This window comes from Rhinatrema bivittatum, chromosome 6 (assembly GCF_901001135.1).
Source record: "Rhinatrema bivittatum chromosome 6, aRhiBiv1.1, whole genome shotgun sequence".
In the NCBI taxonomy this organism is placed as follows: Eukaryota; Metazoa; Chordata; class Amphibia; order Gymnophiona; family Rhinatrematidae; genus Rhinatrema; species Rhinatrema bivittatum.
This window is the reverse complement of record NC_042620.1, coordinates 321,115,302-321,130,862: the sequence shown is the minus strand read 5'-3', so window position 1 is coordinate 321,130,862 and position 15,561 is coordinate 321,115,302. Positions and strand designations below refer to the sequence as shown.

General features: G+C 47.6%; 1 protein-coding gene across 1 annotated transcript in view; it reads left to right on the top strand.

The window, feature by feature from the left end:
• Nucleotides 1-14,661, top strand: part of IL1RAPL2 (interleukin 1 receptor accessory protein like 2) — an 842,791-nt gene extending 828,130 nt beyond the window's left edge. Inside the window, exon 9 of the mRNA XM_029607582.1 lies at nucleotides 13,879-14,661. Coding sequence (XP_029463442.1) covers nucleotides 13,879-14,582 — 704 coding nt within the window. The 3' untranslated portion in view covers nucleotides 14,583-14,661. The remainder of the gene's footprint in view (nucleotides 1-13,878) is intronic.
• The last annotated feature ends 900 nt before the right edge of the window (nucleotides 14,662-15,561 follow it).

The window sequence follows — 15,561 nt, the reverse complement described above, 5'->3', positions numbered from 1 at the left end:
GGAACTAAGGATGGAATCAGACATTAAGTTATTTAAAAAGGGAATTAAAACATGGCTATTCAAACAAGCCTTCCAAGAGTGTTAAGCTAAAAATTATATCCCCCCTGTAATAGAAATATGTAATGAATTGTATTAACTCTGCTCTTACAGTTCTGTCTTTAACTATTTAAATTTTAGGATTTATTATTTTCCAGTTTATTTAAATTTAGTAGTTTATTATGAAACTTTGTATTTTTTCTCTTCTTTTAACTTTTGGATATACAATATATTTAATTGAATATTTGTTAACTAATATAAAAGGATGTGATATGTTCTCATGAAACTTCAGTATATAAGAATTCATAAAATAATAAATAAATAAATAGATAAATAAATATGCGTGTATGTGGCCATTTTTTGCGCAAGCAACACTTTTAAAATCTAATCTCTTTTTGAGCAGCTAAAATATAACTCCCTAGCAAAACTAAATGGCTGTATTTAGCTACTACATGAGATATTCTTCACCCTCTATGGATCTAGCCAGCTAGCTTGCTGATTAGCTGGCTAGATTTTTTAGAAAATTATCCTCTGTGAGGATAATTTTCAAGGCTATTTGCTTACATAGCTCGGGGATCAGTGTGTACATTTACAGAAAGTGCAGAGGGAGGCATTGGAGTTGGGGGGAACAGTTGGAACCTGCGTGCATACGTTTTGATTGTAAAATGTTTGTGTGTGAGTTAACCCGAATGTGACGGGGGACCACGTTTTCGTCACCAGTAAGACCTGCTTGAGCCCATGGATAAGTCAGCAAGAGAGGTAGGTTAGAGTACAGGGAGGTAGCATTCAAATGCAGCCCCTCCCTTTAAAGGTCTGGAGTAGCAATCCTCCTGAGAGTCTGTTTAGAAGCTCTCCATTGTTCAGAGCAAAGAGTTCAGAGCTAGACAGGAGTTTTGTCTTCTGTTGTTTTACAGGCCCAATCAGCAAGAGCAGGCCAGCCCAGCCTGTGGGTCGTGACCAGTCAGGGTTTCTTTTTCCAGTCTACACCCTGGCTGGTTGGGATTCTCCCTCTGGCTCTATTTTCATGGATTTCGAGGTTTTATTGTAAGGAGTTTCACTGGATAGCTGGGCCTTTCCTTGCACGCAGGGATTGGGAACCCTATATGTGGGACACCCAGGGATAGGGAAGACATGCCCCTGAAGTGGTGGTGATCTGGATTAAATTCCATTTTGGGGGGACAGAACTATTTCGTTAGAAGATCCAGGAAGGCGTTTTTGGCTACTCCTTTCTTCCTGCAGAAACAAGGGGATCTGCTTGTTTCAAAGAGGATCCCTCCCATCTGGGATTCAGAGAGAGTACTAAAGACACTGTGTGAGATAAAGAAGATCCAGAAGATCTCCTTAACTGTGAGTAAAGGAAAGCAACATCGCTGGGGAGGCCCATCGGTTTTCAGCACCCTGGGGAGAGGAAAGAGATGTTTTATTCTCTGTGCCATAGACATTTTACCACTTTTATCAGTTTGGAAGGGGTTTTGCCCAGCCTAAAAGTCCCTATCCATCGGGGAGCTCCACATCACTTAATCCAAGAGAGTGGGTGTTTTCCCTTGCCTCGATACAAGTGAGTCCTGCACACATACAGGTCGATACAGTTATGCCACGTTAGAAAGAGTGCGGCAGTGCCAGGCGCACCCTCGTTCCCCGCATGCACAGTTCTCTTCACCTACCGCTCGATACTCTCTTCAAATTGCATGCAAATGCATGCCGCGTCTGCGAAGCGTTAGGCGAAGGTTAGGCCCGCGCAACCCATTTTACTGTATAGAGCGCCTATACAGTATCCTGGGTGCGCGGGCCTAATGCTTCACGGCCACGCTGGTAACTGTCATTTCAAATGACATTTGAAATGACAGGTACCAGGAAGTGGACAGTTATGTTCTCCGATGCTCGGCAAACTTTCCCCCAGCCCCCGCTCACCTGCCCTGGCCGCGTCCGGTCTCCGGTGCATCCCCAGTCCTATCCCCTCCTCCCGAAGCAAAAAAAAAAAAAAACGAAAAAGTAGCAAGAGAGCGAGGGGAGAGACGGGCAATCCTAGGCTCGGGCCTGCTAGTCCCTTCTCCTCTCCTCCCGAAGCAGGGCGCGAAAAGCAGCCTTGCTCTGGGAGGAGGGGGGGGCAGTTTAAAGCGACGAAGCGACTTACTTTTGCAGCCCCCCCCTCCGGACATGGGCGACGACTGCGGCTCCAGCCTCCAGCTGTCAGACGCATCGCACGTGGGAAAGCGGCCCCTATGCGTGCAATTGGCTGCTCAAGACGTGACGTCACATGCCGTGACGCCAAACGTCGTGACGTCACGTCTTGAGCAGCCAATTGCATGCATAGGGGCCGCTTTCCCACGTGCAATGCGTCTGTCTGACAGCTGGAGGCTGGAGGCAGGAGCCGCGGTCGTCGCCGATGTCCGGAGGGGGGGGGCTGCAAAAGTAAGTCGCTTCGTCGCTTTAAACTGCCCCCCCCCTCCTCCCGGAGCAAGGCTGCTTTTCGCGCCCTGCTTCGGGAGGAGAGGAGAAGAGACTAGCAGGCCCGAGCTTAGGATTGCCCGGTCGTCGTCGCTGATGTCCGGAGGGGGGCTGCAAAAGTAAGTCGCTTCGTCGCTTTAAACTGCCCCCTCCTCCCGGAGCAAGGCTGCTTTTCGCGCCCTGCTTCGGGAGGCGAGGACAAGGGACTGGCAGGCCCGAGCGTAGGATTGCCATCTCTCCCCTCGCTCTCTTGCTACTTTTTTTCGGGGGGGGGGGGGGTTTTCTTCGGGAGGAGGGGACAGGACTGGGGCTGCACCGGAGACCGGACGCGCCAGGGCAGGTGAGAGGGGGCTGGGGGAAAGTTTGCCGCCTACCCTTACCCCTGCTTCTAACGCAGGGGTAAGGGTAGGCGGTAAGTTTGCAGGGTAAACGCGCGGCAAAACGGCAGGGTAAAAAAGCGATAGTCGGGGCGCGCGTTACTGTATGGGAGGGAATAGCTAATTCGCTCATTTACATTTAATATACATGCCGCGTGCGGAAGGGGTTACCCGGGGATTTTAAGAGGCGGTAGGGATGAGTTAAAGGGGATAGTGTATCGCGGGAAGGGCTAACGCGGCCGGAAAGTGAGTAGAAGGCGAGTTAGGAGCAGGGTAACCGCGGCCGCACTTTACTGTATCGATCTGATAGAGAAGAGAGTCTGTAATTAATTGAGAAGAGAAATCTGTGGTGCTGCAGTTCGAGTTTGTGCCATTCATCACCAGTGTTAACTGTAAAGACTTTGATTTTAGACACTACCAAAGTGACTCCAGAGTACTTTTTGCACTCACAGCACCCACATTGGACAGCATCTCCCCAGGGGGAAAACCCCAAATTAACCACATTATTCTTCAAAATGTGCTATGGTGTTAAAGCATTCGAAAAATGCTGTAGCGCACAGCACGAATGCAAATTTATTTTTGGGTGGGGGGCAAAATCAGGGAGGAGTTTTGGGTGGGAATTAGTAAAATTAGGGGACATATTGCACCATGCGATAGCATAATGCACAGTCTTAATGCCAGAAATAACTACACCTTTTTCCCTGGCACTAAGCTGTGCGATATGCTTGAAATGGCCATAATACAATTTGTGATACATTTTTATAATTGCATTTTGGCTATTTCTGGGCTAAGGGGGGAGGGTGAGAGCCTCTGGGGAGGGCTTCACTGTGTGCACCTATTTAAATCTCTATAGGAGGGCCGCCTAATAGGTTGAGGTGAGGTGTTAGTGGTGGTTTCAGGTTTAGGGGCCAGTTTTGCATGTAGCGTGAGACGTACGAATAGCACAGTACGGCTTGGTGAAGATTTGACATCATTTGAAGTGAGGAAATTCTAACAGATGAAATTTTGTACTTTGCATGGTACTAAATTTCATCTTTGTTAGACTTTCCTCACTTCAAATGATGTCAAATCTTCACCAAGCCGTACTGTGCTGTTCGTACGTCTCACGCTACATGCAAAATTGGCCCCTAAACCTGAAACCACCACTAACACCTCACCTCGACCTATTAGGCAGCCTTTCTGTAGAGATTTAAATACTTAACTAGTATGAGGGTCTTATAGATAGAATCTCTCTCTCTCTCTCTCTCTCTCTCTCTCTCTCTCTCTCTCTCTCTCTCTCTCTCTCTCTCTCTCTCTCGGGAGAAGAAATACATGTGAGAAGTTCCAGTCCCAAAGATAGGCCTAGGTGCTTAAGTTTGCTTTGAAAACACAGATTTTAGCCCTGCCCACAATTATAAAATTACCCTCCCTATGCCTGCAGTCTACTATACAATGAAACACAGACTTAGATTTGTAGACGCAAATGGTTCTGAATGTTGCAAGTTGCCTTCTTAGCTTGTCTTTCTGAAAGCTGCATAATAACCTATCAGTGGGGACCATATGGGTTTCATGGCACATCATACCGAAATGAGACTAAGAATAGCTGAAAGTGACCTCATAACATTGCTTCTTATTTGGCCCACATAACGCCCAACAGTATTATTTGTAAGGGTAAAAGTTTCATAGCATAAAGCTTGTATCAGTTGCATAACATTTATTAGAAAATTAATATATGTAATGCAAAATTACATCCTGACTTGTCCTTGGTATTTTATCAATTATTTTATTGTTTTAATTAAGAAAAGCATCTTTAATGGGAGACTGTACTGCAGCTAATGACCTTTTTTTCCTCTTTTCACTTTGTAAAGTTGTAAATTTCAACCTATAAATGATATTTTTGGCTTGGAGTTATAACAGAGATGAATCAACCTCAGGGCGTTTAATCCAGATTTCCTCTTTTACTTCTTTTCTCTTTCCAGCCCTTTTCCCCACATTCCTGCTCACAGTAAGGGACCTGATTCCCTAAGCCTTTCCCATTCTGGGGGCAATAACAGAGCAATTTATAAGGATAAACTTGCATTTGCCCACATAAAATCATGGGCAGATTATTGCACTCTCTTCCCCCCCCCCCCCCCCCACCATGTGGGTAAAAACACATACATTGATACAGCACATGTACTCTTACCTGTGAGGAACAGTGGGTGGAGTCATTTCAGGGAAGAGAAATTGCACTTAGCGATTCCATTAAAAAACTCTGCATGTTATTTCCAGCACTTGCTTCGATGCTGGCACAGGAGGACGTGGCTACTTCCATGCCTAAGTGCCATCCAGATTTTCAATTTCCCTTTGAAAATGAGCTTACAGTCTCATAACTACTTCTGCAGCCTCTGAGGGGAGTTTTATTACTGGCCTCCTTGTGTCTATGGGAAAAGAAAAGCTTAGGGCTGAGCTACTAAATTTTTCCACCTTTCACCATACGGCTAAATTTAGCCGCTCAAATTCTGGGCAAAGCCTAAGGGTGGGGTAAGGTTGGTGGTAGAAAGTTAGGCAACTATCACTGATTTAAAGGAAGACTTAGGAGGTTAGTATTGATTTTCACCACTTACTGGCTACATTTTGTGCAGGCAGCCCAGTCACATTTCCAATCTAGTTGGTCAAATTATGACTGGTTCAAATTTAGTTGAAATTTTCAACTATAAATCTACCCATTTAGGTTTATCTGATTAAAATTAACTGGTATCTTGTCCATTCAGTGACCTGTTTGAAAATTCACGAATCAGGCCCTAAATTAGGCCAGCGTGTCTCATTGCGGGGGGATTTGTTGCCCTGCACCTTTGATCTGTTGCGCTGGAGGTGGACCCTTGGGCCGAGGTGGGGTTGACGCTACCCATAGGAGGGATCCTACGGGTCCCCACCATCAGCAGGCAGAGAGGGCTGATGGACAGAGGCCGGCTGGCCATTCACCAGTACCAGCCCTACTTGGCTCAAACAGCTCCTGGGTTCCACAAGACCCAGCTCTCTCACCATTTTGTAGTAGTGGAGTCCGCTCAGAAGAAAGCAAGGAGACCTAGGCCTCATTCTTCTACACCTCCCGAGAAAGAACAAAGGTTTCTAGATGCCTTGGGACATCGAGTGTTCCATGGCTCCATGCTGATTTCACGTGTAGCTGCCTACCAGCTATATATGACACAGTACACAAGAAACCTTTTCAAGATGCTGCAAGACTTCTTTGATTCCCTTCCAGAAAAGTTTCAGGACCAGCTAAACTCCATGCTCAAGAAAGGCCTCGATGCTGACAAGCATGAGGTCCGTGCTGCATATGACATCTTTGACACTGCTTCTAGAGTGTCTGCAGTGGGAATTAGTGCCAGAAGATGGGCCTGGCTGAAGTCTTCAGATTTATGACCCGAAGTTCAGGAGAAGTTGGCGGACCTCCCCTGCACAGGCGATAATTTATTCAGGGATAAGATCCAGGAGACTGTCGCGTAGCTTAAGGACCACCACGAGACATTGTGCCAGCTCTCTGCTGTATTCTCTGATTTTCCCTCTACTTCTAAATGGCTGTTCAGAAGAGAGGCCAAGAGAACAACCTATAAACCTCATAGGTATTATCCTTCCCCCTCGCAGTCGCCCAACCAGGCCATACCAAAAACATCAGGCCTGTCAATCCAGGTCTCAAAAAGCCCAACCAGCTCCGCAGCCTGGCCCTGCTTCGGGGTTTTGACTCCCAGTTAGAGAGCAACTGTCAACTTCCACTACCATCCCTGCCAGTGAGCGGCCGCTTGTGCCACTTCACCGCCACCTGGCACACAATCACTACAGATCAATGGGTCCTCTCTGCAGTGACTCAAGGTTACCATCTCAACTTCCTTTCAGTACTGTCAGATTCCCCACCTCGGCCGGGGTGGGGTTTACCCAACCACTCACCGCTTCTAGAGGAGGAACTAACAACCTGGGAATTTCAGGCTGCCCTCTTGACCAAACCCATCCCTGTTATTGTGCCTGTTGCACGTCATTGGGTGCTTTTGGTACATTTACTCGGGCACCTTCAGCTCGCTATTCACCCAACTGTGAGGACTATCATCCTGCTTGTCCTGTGAGAAAGCAAAGTTGCTTCCCTATAACAGGTGTTCTTACAGGCAGCAGGATGTTAGTCCTCACGAAACCCGCCCACCATCCCGCGGAGTTGGGTTTGCTTACGATTTATTTTATTTTTTCGCTCGTACTTTTACTACAAACGAGACTGAAGAGGGACCCTTGCTGGATGCAGGGTTGGTGGCATGCTGGGCATGCTCAGTGTGCCAAGTCAAAGTTCTAGAAACTTTGACAAAAGTATTCCATGATGGGCTCCATCCTAATGATGTCACCCATATGTGAGGACTGTCCTGTGAGAACACCTATTACAGGTAAGCAACTCTGCTTTCTCCCGAAGACATTGAAATACAGTACGAATATCGGTACGGTGTGTGGCCAGGTCCTTGGAGAGGATAAGAATGTCATACAGGTATGCCACAACTTTGATGTACAAAAGATCTCTGAAGATTTCATTAATCATTCGCTGGAGAACTGCAGGTGCGTTACAAAGGCTGAAGGGCATCACTAAATATTCGTAATGTCCATCTCTGGTATTGAAAGCAGTCTTCCAGATGTCATCAGGGCGAACATGCACCAAGTTATAGGCTCCACGTAAATCTAACTTGGTGACGATAGAGGCCCCGTGTAGCCGATCAAACAATTAAAATATCAAGGGCAGATGATGAAAAAGAACCCTGCGCCAGCAGGGGAGGTAGAGGGGCAAATGAACCCCTTCGCAAGATTCTCCCGGATGTATTCCATTATGGCCTTGGTCTCTGAAAGCGACAGAGGATAAGTACACCCTCGGGGAGGAAGGGGGGGCATGGTTCCAGGCAGAAAATCAATGGGACAATCAAATTTCTGAAGAGGAGGTAGGAGGTCCGCCTTCTGCTTCGAGAACGCGTATTCGAAATCTGCGTAGGGAGCAGGTATGCCAGAGGAACCACTGGTGAGGGGCGCCACTTATGAAGACCAGTCTGGTGACAGGCGGAACCCCATTCTTTCAGCTGGAGAGACCCCCAATCGAATTGGGGAGAGTGATGTTGGAGCCAAGGTAGTCCCAGAACTACCGGGTGGATGGACTTCTCTAGAACCAAAAGTTCAATTTCTTCGGAGTGGAGCGTGCCAGTAAGAAGTCAAACTGGCTCTGTGGTTAAGGAGACTCAACCAGGTAACGGTTCTCCACAGATTGAAGCAATGCACAAGGAAGTCTTGAGAGGACGGGTATTGATACCCAGGAGTTGAACCAGTTCTCTATGGATAAAATTACCACCTGCTCCGGAACCCACCAGAGCAAGGACAGGAAATGATCGAGTGTCCCAGACTATAGTAACAGGCATGGATAGTTGAGAGGCCGGGGACATTGCGCCCAAATTCAGGACCCAAACTGAACTTAGACCGGGATGTTTCCCGGATGGTCTGGGCAACTCTGTAGATGATGGCCAGGTGCTCCACAGTACAGACACAGGCCTGTTTGTCTCCACTGGAGGCATTCGTCCGGGGACAGGTGCCCTTGACCCAACTGCATGGGTTCGTCAGTCTCGGCCACAGCAGAATTCCTACCAGTAGGAGGGTTGGTAGCATGAGGCAAGTGAGAATGGACCTGAGAGGGTTTCTTGGGCATCCAATTCTCCCGGTGATGCTCTTGGAGATGATAGTCAATTCAGCGTGTTAGATCGTTAAGATCCTCAAGAGAGGAAGGGAGCTTTTGTGCTGCCAACTCGTTCTTTAGTTGCGGGGAGAGCCCGTCCAGGTAGATAGCTCGCAGGCAGTCCTCCTGCCAAGCGAGTTCAGACGCTAAAGTCCAGAATTCAATGGTGTAGTCAAAGAGGCTTCTTTGGTCTTGGTGAAGGTGTAGTAGACTAGCCACGGCATGCCGCCCAGGATCATCAAAGGTTCACCGGAACACAGTCACAAACCGAGACAGTTCCCGTAGGAGTGAGTCCGATCGCTCCCATAAGGGAGAAGCCCACGCCAGTTCCTTCCCTTCTAGGCGAGACAAGATGAAGGTGACTGGTTAATTCATCTTGAAAGATGGAGGGTTGAAGAGCAAACTGCATATAGCACTGGTTAATAAACCCTCTACAAAGTTTGGAGTCACCGTTGAAATGAGGTGGGGCTGACAGGGCCAGTAGGGCTCTGGAGGAGGAAGTAGACGGCTGAGGCAGAAAGGAAGCCATCACTGGAACTGAATTGCTGGACATGGCATCTAGCCGTGTATACAGATGCTCGAGGGAAGAGGCCAGAGCCTCGAGAAATTGTTGCTGTTCTTGTACCTTTAGGAATAGCCTAGAGGGCACGCGGCTCCGCCGAGTCCATGGCCTTTGCAATCTGCTGCGCCAGAGTGGACTCTTGGGCTGAGGTGGGGTTTACACTTCCGGTAGGAGGGATCCTACGGGTCCCTACCATCGGCAGGCAGAGAGGGCTGACGGACAGAGGCCAGCTGGCGCTTCACCAATACCAGCCCTTGTTCCCCACTGGTTGAGCCTTTGGGTGCCAGGGCCAGCTGGACTTAGGTGGCCTCCATAAGTGGTCGTCGATGGGTGGATTGAGGTCAGCCCAGAGGCAGCAACTAGTGTAGGTATCAGTCTGTACTGGACGAAGCAGAGTCCCGGAGATCGGGCGCCAATAGGAACACAATCTGACAGAGGGCGCCTGAGCAAGAGCAGGCCGAAGCCTGAATGAACCACGTCCAGGACAAAGGCTGAAGAGGCATCTTTAAGCAAGCTGGGATCAGGGCTGTGGCAGTCTGGAAGCAGTGTCAAGCAAGGCTGAGGTCTAGATGAGGAGAGAGTCAAAAGGATGGTGAGACGAAGCAGAAGTCCAGGGCTATAGAGAAGCAATGACGTGGTCAAGCAGAGGTCCAGGGCTGGAGAGAGGCAATGGAGTAGTCAGGCAATGCAGAGGTCCGGGGCTGGAGAGAGGCAACGGAGTAGTCAGGCAATGCAGGTTAGCAATCCGAAGGAGAGATGAGGGAACAGGAACACAGTAACAGGAAATAGGAACGAAGGCAATCGGGATCAAGAACCAGGATCTGAAGAGGCAACGAGTACTCGACTAGCGAGGGGACCTGTTGCAAAGGCAATTTGAGAGAGTGGAGCCTGGGCTTATATACTGGAGCTCTGCCAACGTCATGATCCGGGGCTGCGGCCAGGTTCCCGCCGCAGGCCCTATTTAAGAACTAGCTGTGCGCGCGCGCCTGCGCCTAGGGAGGGGCGCGGCACTGGTCGGGATGGCGTCTCTCCGCGGGCCATGCCGCCAGAGATGAGGGACCAGATGCTGGATGAGTTTGAAATAGGTGAGGGGGCTGAGCCACGAGTCTTCTGCGGCCGGTGCACGTAACATGATCAGGAACGCATCTTACCCATAAAGTATCTGATTAAACATATTCTGATTAAGCCTAATTTCATGTAGCCTACTTGCTAGTGGCAAATTTGAGGGCCGACCAAGTGTACACACAGGGCCGGCACACCCCATTGTGCAAGCCGAGCACTTGCACAGGGCGGTGATTACAAGAGGGCAGCGACCTGGAGACACTAGCGGACAAAATAGAGCAGAGGTCATGGGGCTGCCTGGCAGAATCCATCCTGCCAGTGATCAAAGTAAAGAAAAGGCTCTGGACCACCCATGGCATAGGAGACCCTAAAGGAGGCTTGCCTGCTCAGATTTAAGCATTGAATTGGGCGGGGGGTAACCCAAAACCCCCGCCCGATGCAATGTAGCAACACGCGGATCCTCTGCACAAACCGGCAGCAGCAGCGTTTCAGAGATGCCATCTTCTACCGTTGCGAGGCCAGTCTTGCGGTAAGAGCTGCAAAATATTGCTGCTCCTCTCATGAGCCCAGCCCCGCAGCGGGAGAAGACGTCTCTGGCCATGGGTTCAAAAGGAGAGGGGGTGGACCTGGGTAGGGAGGAACCAGATTTTAAAGTTTAGATTCCGTAGGGAGATGAATGAACTGGGGGACAAGGGACAAGGAGGCAGCACAGTTATTGTTCACACAGGGCAGCAAAAAATCTAGCACCAGCCCTGTGTACAACAAACACTTTTAAAAACATCATGGATTCAAACTTTGAACCTTGGACCTGCCAGCGGAAAAGAGTGCACGCTGCTTCCCTCAATATGCACAAACTGCATTCTCTCACAAAAACGGTAACTTTCAAAGCAGTGCGCAGGCGTTCGTCGGCCCCCACCCAGGGACACAGCCATTTTAAAACTTGCATGCATATATGCGTGCACGTTATAAAATAGCCTGAGCGCGCACACATGTCCGCTCAGTTTTAAGTGGGCACACGCCTGTGCGTGCCAATGCCGCTTCTACCGCAGAAGTGGGGGGATTTTATAAGACACGCACGCCGTCGCCAATGGACATTTTCCCAGCTCACCCAATTAAGGGATAGGACTTCCAAACCTCCATAATTTAATCGCCTCCTTTCCCCCCTGTTAGCCCTGACCTTTAAAAATCTGCTGATCTGCTTATATTTTTTTTGTTTTTACTACTTACATGTCATCCATAGCAGAAGTCAAGTTACACGGCAGGGGACCCTGGCATGCGCCAGTGCGCATAAGTATTTATGCGCGTATTTCATGGTCAAATCCCGGAATGCCACACCCCGCCCCCATTTTAAAGTTTTTTCATTTGTGAGCGCAGTGGCAGCCACGTGCGTATCCGGCCAGATTTTAAAACCCACTCCGCACACGCCGGGCCCAACACTCTCGCACATCCCTTAATTTCTGCGCGCGTCAGCCTTTTCAAATTCACCTTAAATGGTAGCTGTTCCCCAAGGAGTCTTACCTCAAGCTGAGGTAGAAATGCAGCCGCCAGTTACTGCAGGCTTGTCAGCACTTCTAATGCATAGCGTTCAGTTTCGGTGAGGCGCTTCCTTTCAGAACGTACTGAACTGCAGGTCAGCCAAAACGAATAATACTGACCTGCTCTGGTAAAAAGCTCCCAGTGACTTCCTACACAGTCAGCCACCTCAGACGCGTTTCCTTCTCCGCTGAAAAATGTGTGACTTACCAGCTCTTTCCCATCAACCCCATTTGTGGATGGTTAGGAATACACTTTCCCACATGAAATCCATTCTCAAGTCCCATGCAAGGGACTTGAGAATGGATTTCAGTCCGGAAAGCACCCTCTGAGAAGCCAGTGGCTGCCGACATGCCAGCTTCAGCACATCTTGTTTGCTTTCCCCGGGGCAGCCATCATACTCCTCTGTCTGGGGGGTTTTTTAACTCGCTGCAGGGGAAGAATTAGAAACTTCCCAAGGGTCTCTGCTCTCCCTCTCCCAGCTGAGCCCACTAACTGCACACCCCCAAGGGATTTGCAGGATTGCACCATTGCCAGCTCTGATTTCAATATTGTAATACACTTCTTCCTGATTTGAGAAATGGAGCTTTAGTAAGACCATAGATAACCACAGCAATGCAGTCTAACTCTGTATCTAGGGTTCAGTCAATCAAAAGGCTCTCTCAGCTGAAAGAGAGAACAGAAAATCTTATGTACCTTCCAGGTGGCTGAAAGTCTTCTGATTCCTAATGAAGTTCACAAATGGTCCCATTTCCACACATGTGCTCAAGGATGTGTTCAAGGATGTGCTCAAGGACATGTGCTCAAGGATGCAAAATTATTGTATTATCACCGAAAATCAGATTCCTGGTCAAGATGGCACCATCTGCAATAACTGAAGAGAAATTAAAGCCAGCTTATTACCAGGTTATGCATCCCTACTAATCTACATAAATAGTCATCAGATTTCTACTAGATAAAGATACTGAAAACATTTGGGGGTAGATTTTTAAAGGTGTGCGTGCGTCCATGTGCACGCACTTCCCGGCGCGTGCACATGGACGCACCGATTTTATAACATGGGTGTGCATGTTATAAAATCCATAGGCCAAGCGCACATGCGCGTCGGATTTTATAATTCACGCGCACATGTGCGGGCGGCCTTATGCAATTTCTGCAGGGTGACACATCCCGGCCTTCCCCAGTTCCCTCTCAGTCTGCTCCAATTAAGGAGCAAACTAGGAAGGAACTTTCCTAACCCCCTACCTAACCTCCCTTCCCCTTCCCCTCTCCTCCCCACCCCATAAACCCTTTCTCCTACCCTTTCTTTTTTTTATTTTTTTGCTTACTGCTCCATTGGAGCAGAAGCAACTTGCATGTGCCGGCCAACTGCCAGCACGCGCTTCCCCGGCACAGCAGCAAATGGCCACTGAACTGGCCGCCTCCAGCTCCGCCCCTCCCCACCCCCTGGACCGCCCCTTTCCTTGGGTCCGGCACTTCTGCACGTAACCCCTGACTTTTACGCGTGCAGGGGATTTAAAATTCGGCTGTGTGTGTGTATATAGGTCATTTTTCTGCTCACTGTAAACTTTACATTTTGCCACAGCAAATTAATTCTTGTGACTTGTGTACTCTTGGCCTACCCTATCATAGCCCAAAATAGAAGAAATGCAGCAACTTGCATAGGAATTTGGTCTGTTTAAAGAGGCTTGGGCCAGGGCTTAGAAGGATAGGCGGGGGACTGAGGAATCCAGCAGTTCAAATCCCACCAGTGCTCTTTGTGACCAAAGGCAAGACGATTTATTTTCCATTTCCTCAGGTAGGTCTTTGAAGCAGGGACTGAAGTACTAATAATGCTACCTTGAGCCTTATTTGGAAAATGACCTAAAAATCCCAATTATTATTAATTTTTTTTATTATTATATCGAAAGTGCACATAGCTTCTTTTTCTAAAAAAAAAATATATATATATATATATATTGCAGCTGACGTAGAAATAAAAGAAATGTTTTCTAAAAGGTTAATTTGATAGTTGATTTCCTTCTGAAAGCAGCATGACTTTTCTGAATCTGCTCTAGAGAAATATGGGGTTCAGCTATGCATGACTGCAGTCCTAATTGCATGAGACACAGTATGGCTGCTCTGTTTGATTCACACTCTCTTTCTGTGATTTGTAGCTTACATCGAAGATCTCGTCAGATGTGTTGAGCAAAGCAGAAGACTTATTATTGTGCTAACTCGAGACTATGTCATCAGGAGAGGATGGAGCATTTTTGAGCTGGAAAACAGACTCCACAACATGCTAGTCAGTGGAGAAATCAAGGTTATTTTGATTGAGTGTGCCGAGTTGAGAGGAAACGTGAATTACCATGAAGTGGAAACGTTGAAGCACACCATTAAACTGCTCTCGGTTATCAAGTGGCGGGGACCAGAAAGTAGCAAACAGAATTCAAAGTTTTGGAAGCACTTGGTGTACGATATGCCTGGGAAGAAAAAGGAGGTGCTGTCTCGGCGCCAGGTCCTGGACTGCGGGGAGCAGAGTCTCTTCCCTGACTTGCAGCCTGTGCCCGCCATCTCCGTGACAGGTACGCCCGCCACTTTGGAGGCTTCCCAAGCAGACCTGTCCGATTTCCACCACGGAGGCACCATGCAGATGGGACACTACTGCAGAGGGTACGAGTACGACATGCCAGCAGCTCCCTTACCGCTAGCCACTTTGGCACGCCACCACCACCACACATACTGCAACATACCCTTGACGCTACTAAACGGGCAGCTGCCCCTCAACAACGCCATTAAAGGCAGCCAGGAGTTCCACGAAAACAATACCCTGCTGCCGCTCTCCTCCAGGGAGCTGGGCTTCACCAGCGATATATGGTGATGAACGCCGGGGCCCTCCTCCCAGAAAAGTTGAACTCAGACCACAGGGTGCAGAAAGCAAAACCTTTTGCACCTCTGGCCTCCTGACTCAGTTCTTTTGTACTGGCCCATTTTGTTTACATTTCCAAAATATTGATAAAGGCTGCATTCTTTTGTAGTTGAATACCTAGCTCAGATCTTAATATGTCAAGTTTTATTGCTTCTTTGAGATAAAAGAAGAAGAAAAATAAGAGTAAGTATTTTAGAGTAGGTTTTATGAACTGGAATGGATTTAAGTACAATATATGGTAGGGTAGACCCATATTTATGTAATAGTATTTTGAAATTAAATGCTACAATTTAACAATTTTTTTTTAAGTGTAAATTTCACTATAGTTTTTGGACTCTAAGAACAGTATACAAGCAAAGTCTTTAAAATAGCACAACGTACAAGCGACTGTCAAAATATTCTGTAATAAGCTAAGAGGCTTGGGACTGGGACAGATAGATACATCTCAGTCAGTGAAATGCACCATTAACTGAAGTCACTAATTCAGCCTGACAGTCCCCTGTGACAGGGAAGCACAGCTGCCGCTACAGCAATGTAAGTAGTCACTGGTCTGTATTTCCTTCATTTTAAATGAATGGAAGGTGTTTACAGGAACATTTCCTATGATTGGTTTTGTGGTTACCTATGGTAGCTTCATTCATAATTTGCTAACATTGTTTAACAGTATTTTTTGTTAACATTTTTTGTTCCTTTTCAAGTACACGCGTGCTTTATCGTTAGGTGGTTTTTTAGTTGTTTCTTTCTGACAATCTCTAGATCCGTTGCCAGGTTTCTAGTTTGTCAGTATCATTTTGCATATTTTTTTAATTCAGCTATGAAATCTCTACATTTGACTGAAAATGTCAGCAATAGAATATAGAAATAATACAGCAATATTCATAATTCAAGGCAAAAATATTCAGATACACTTGTGATAGTATTACAATTGCAT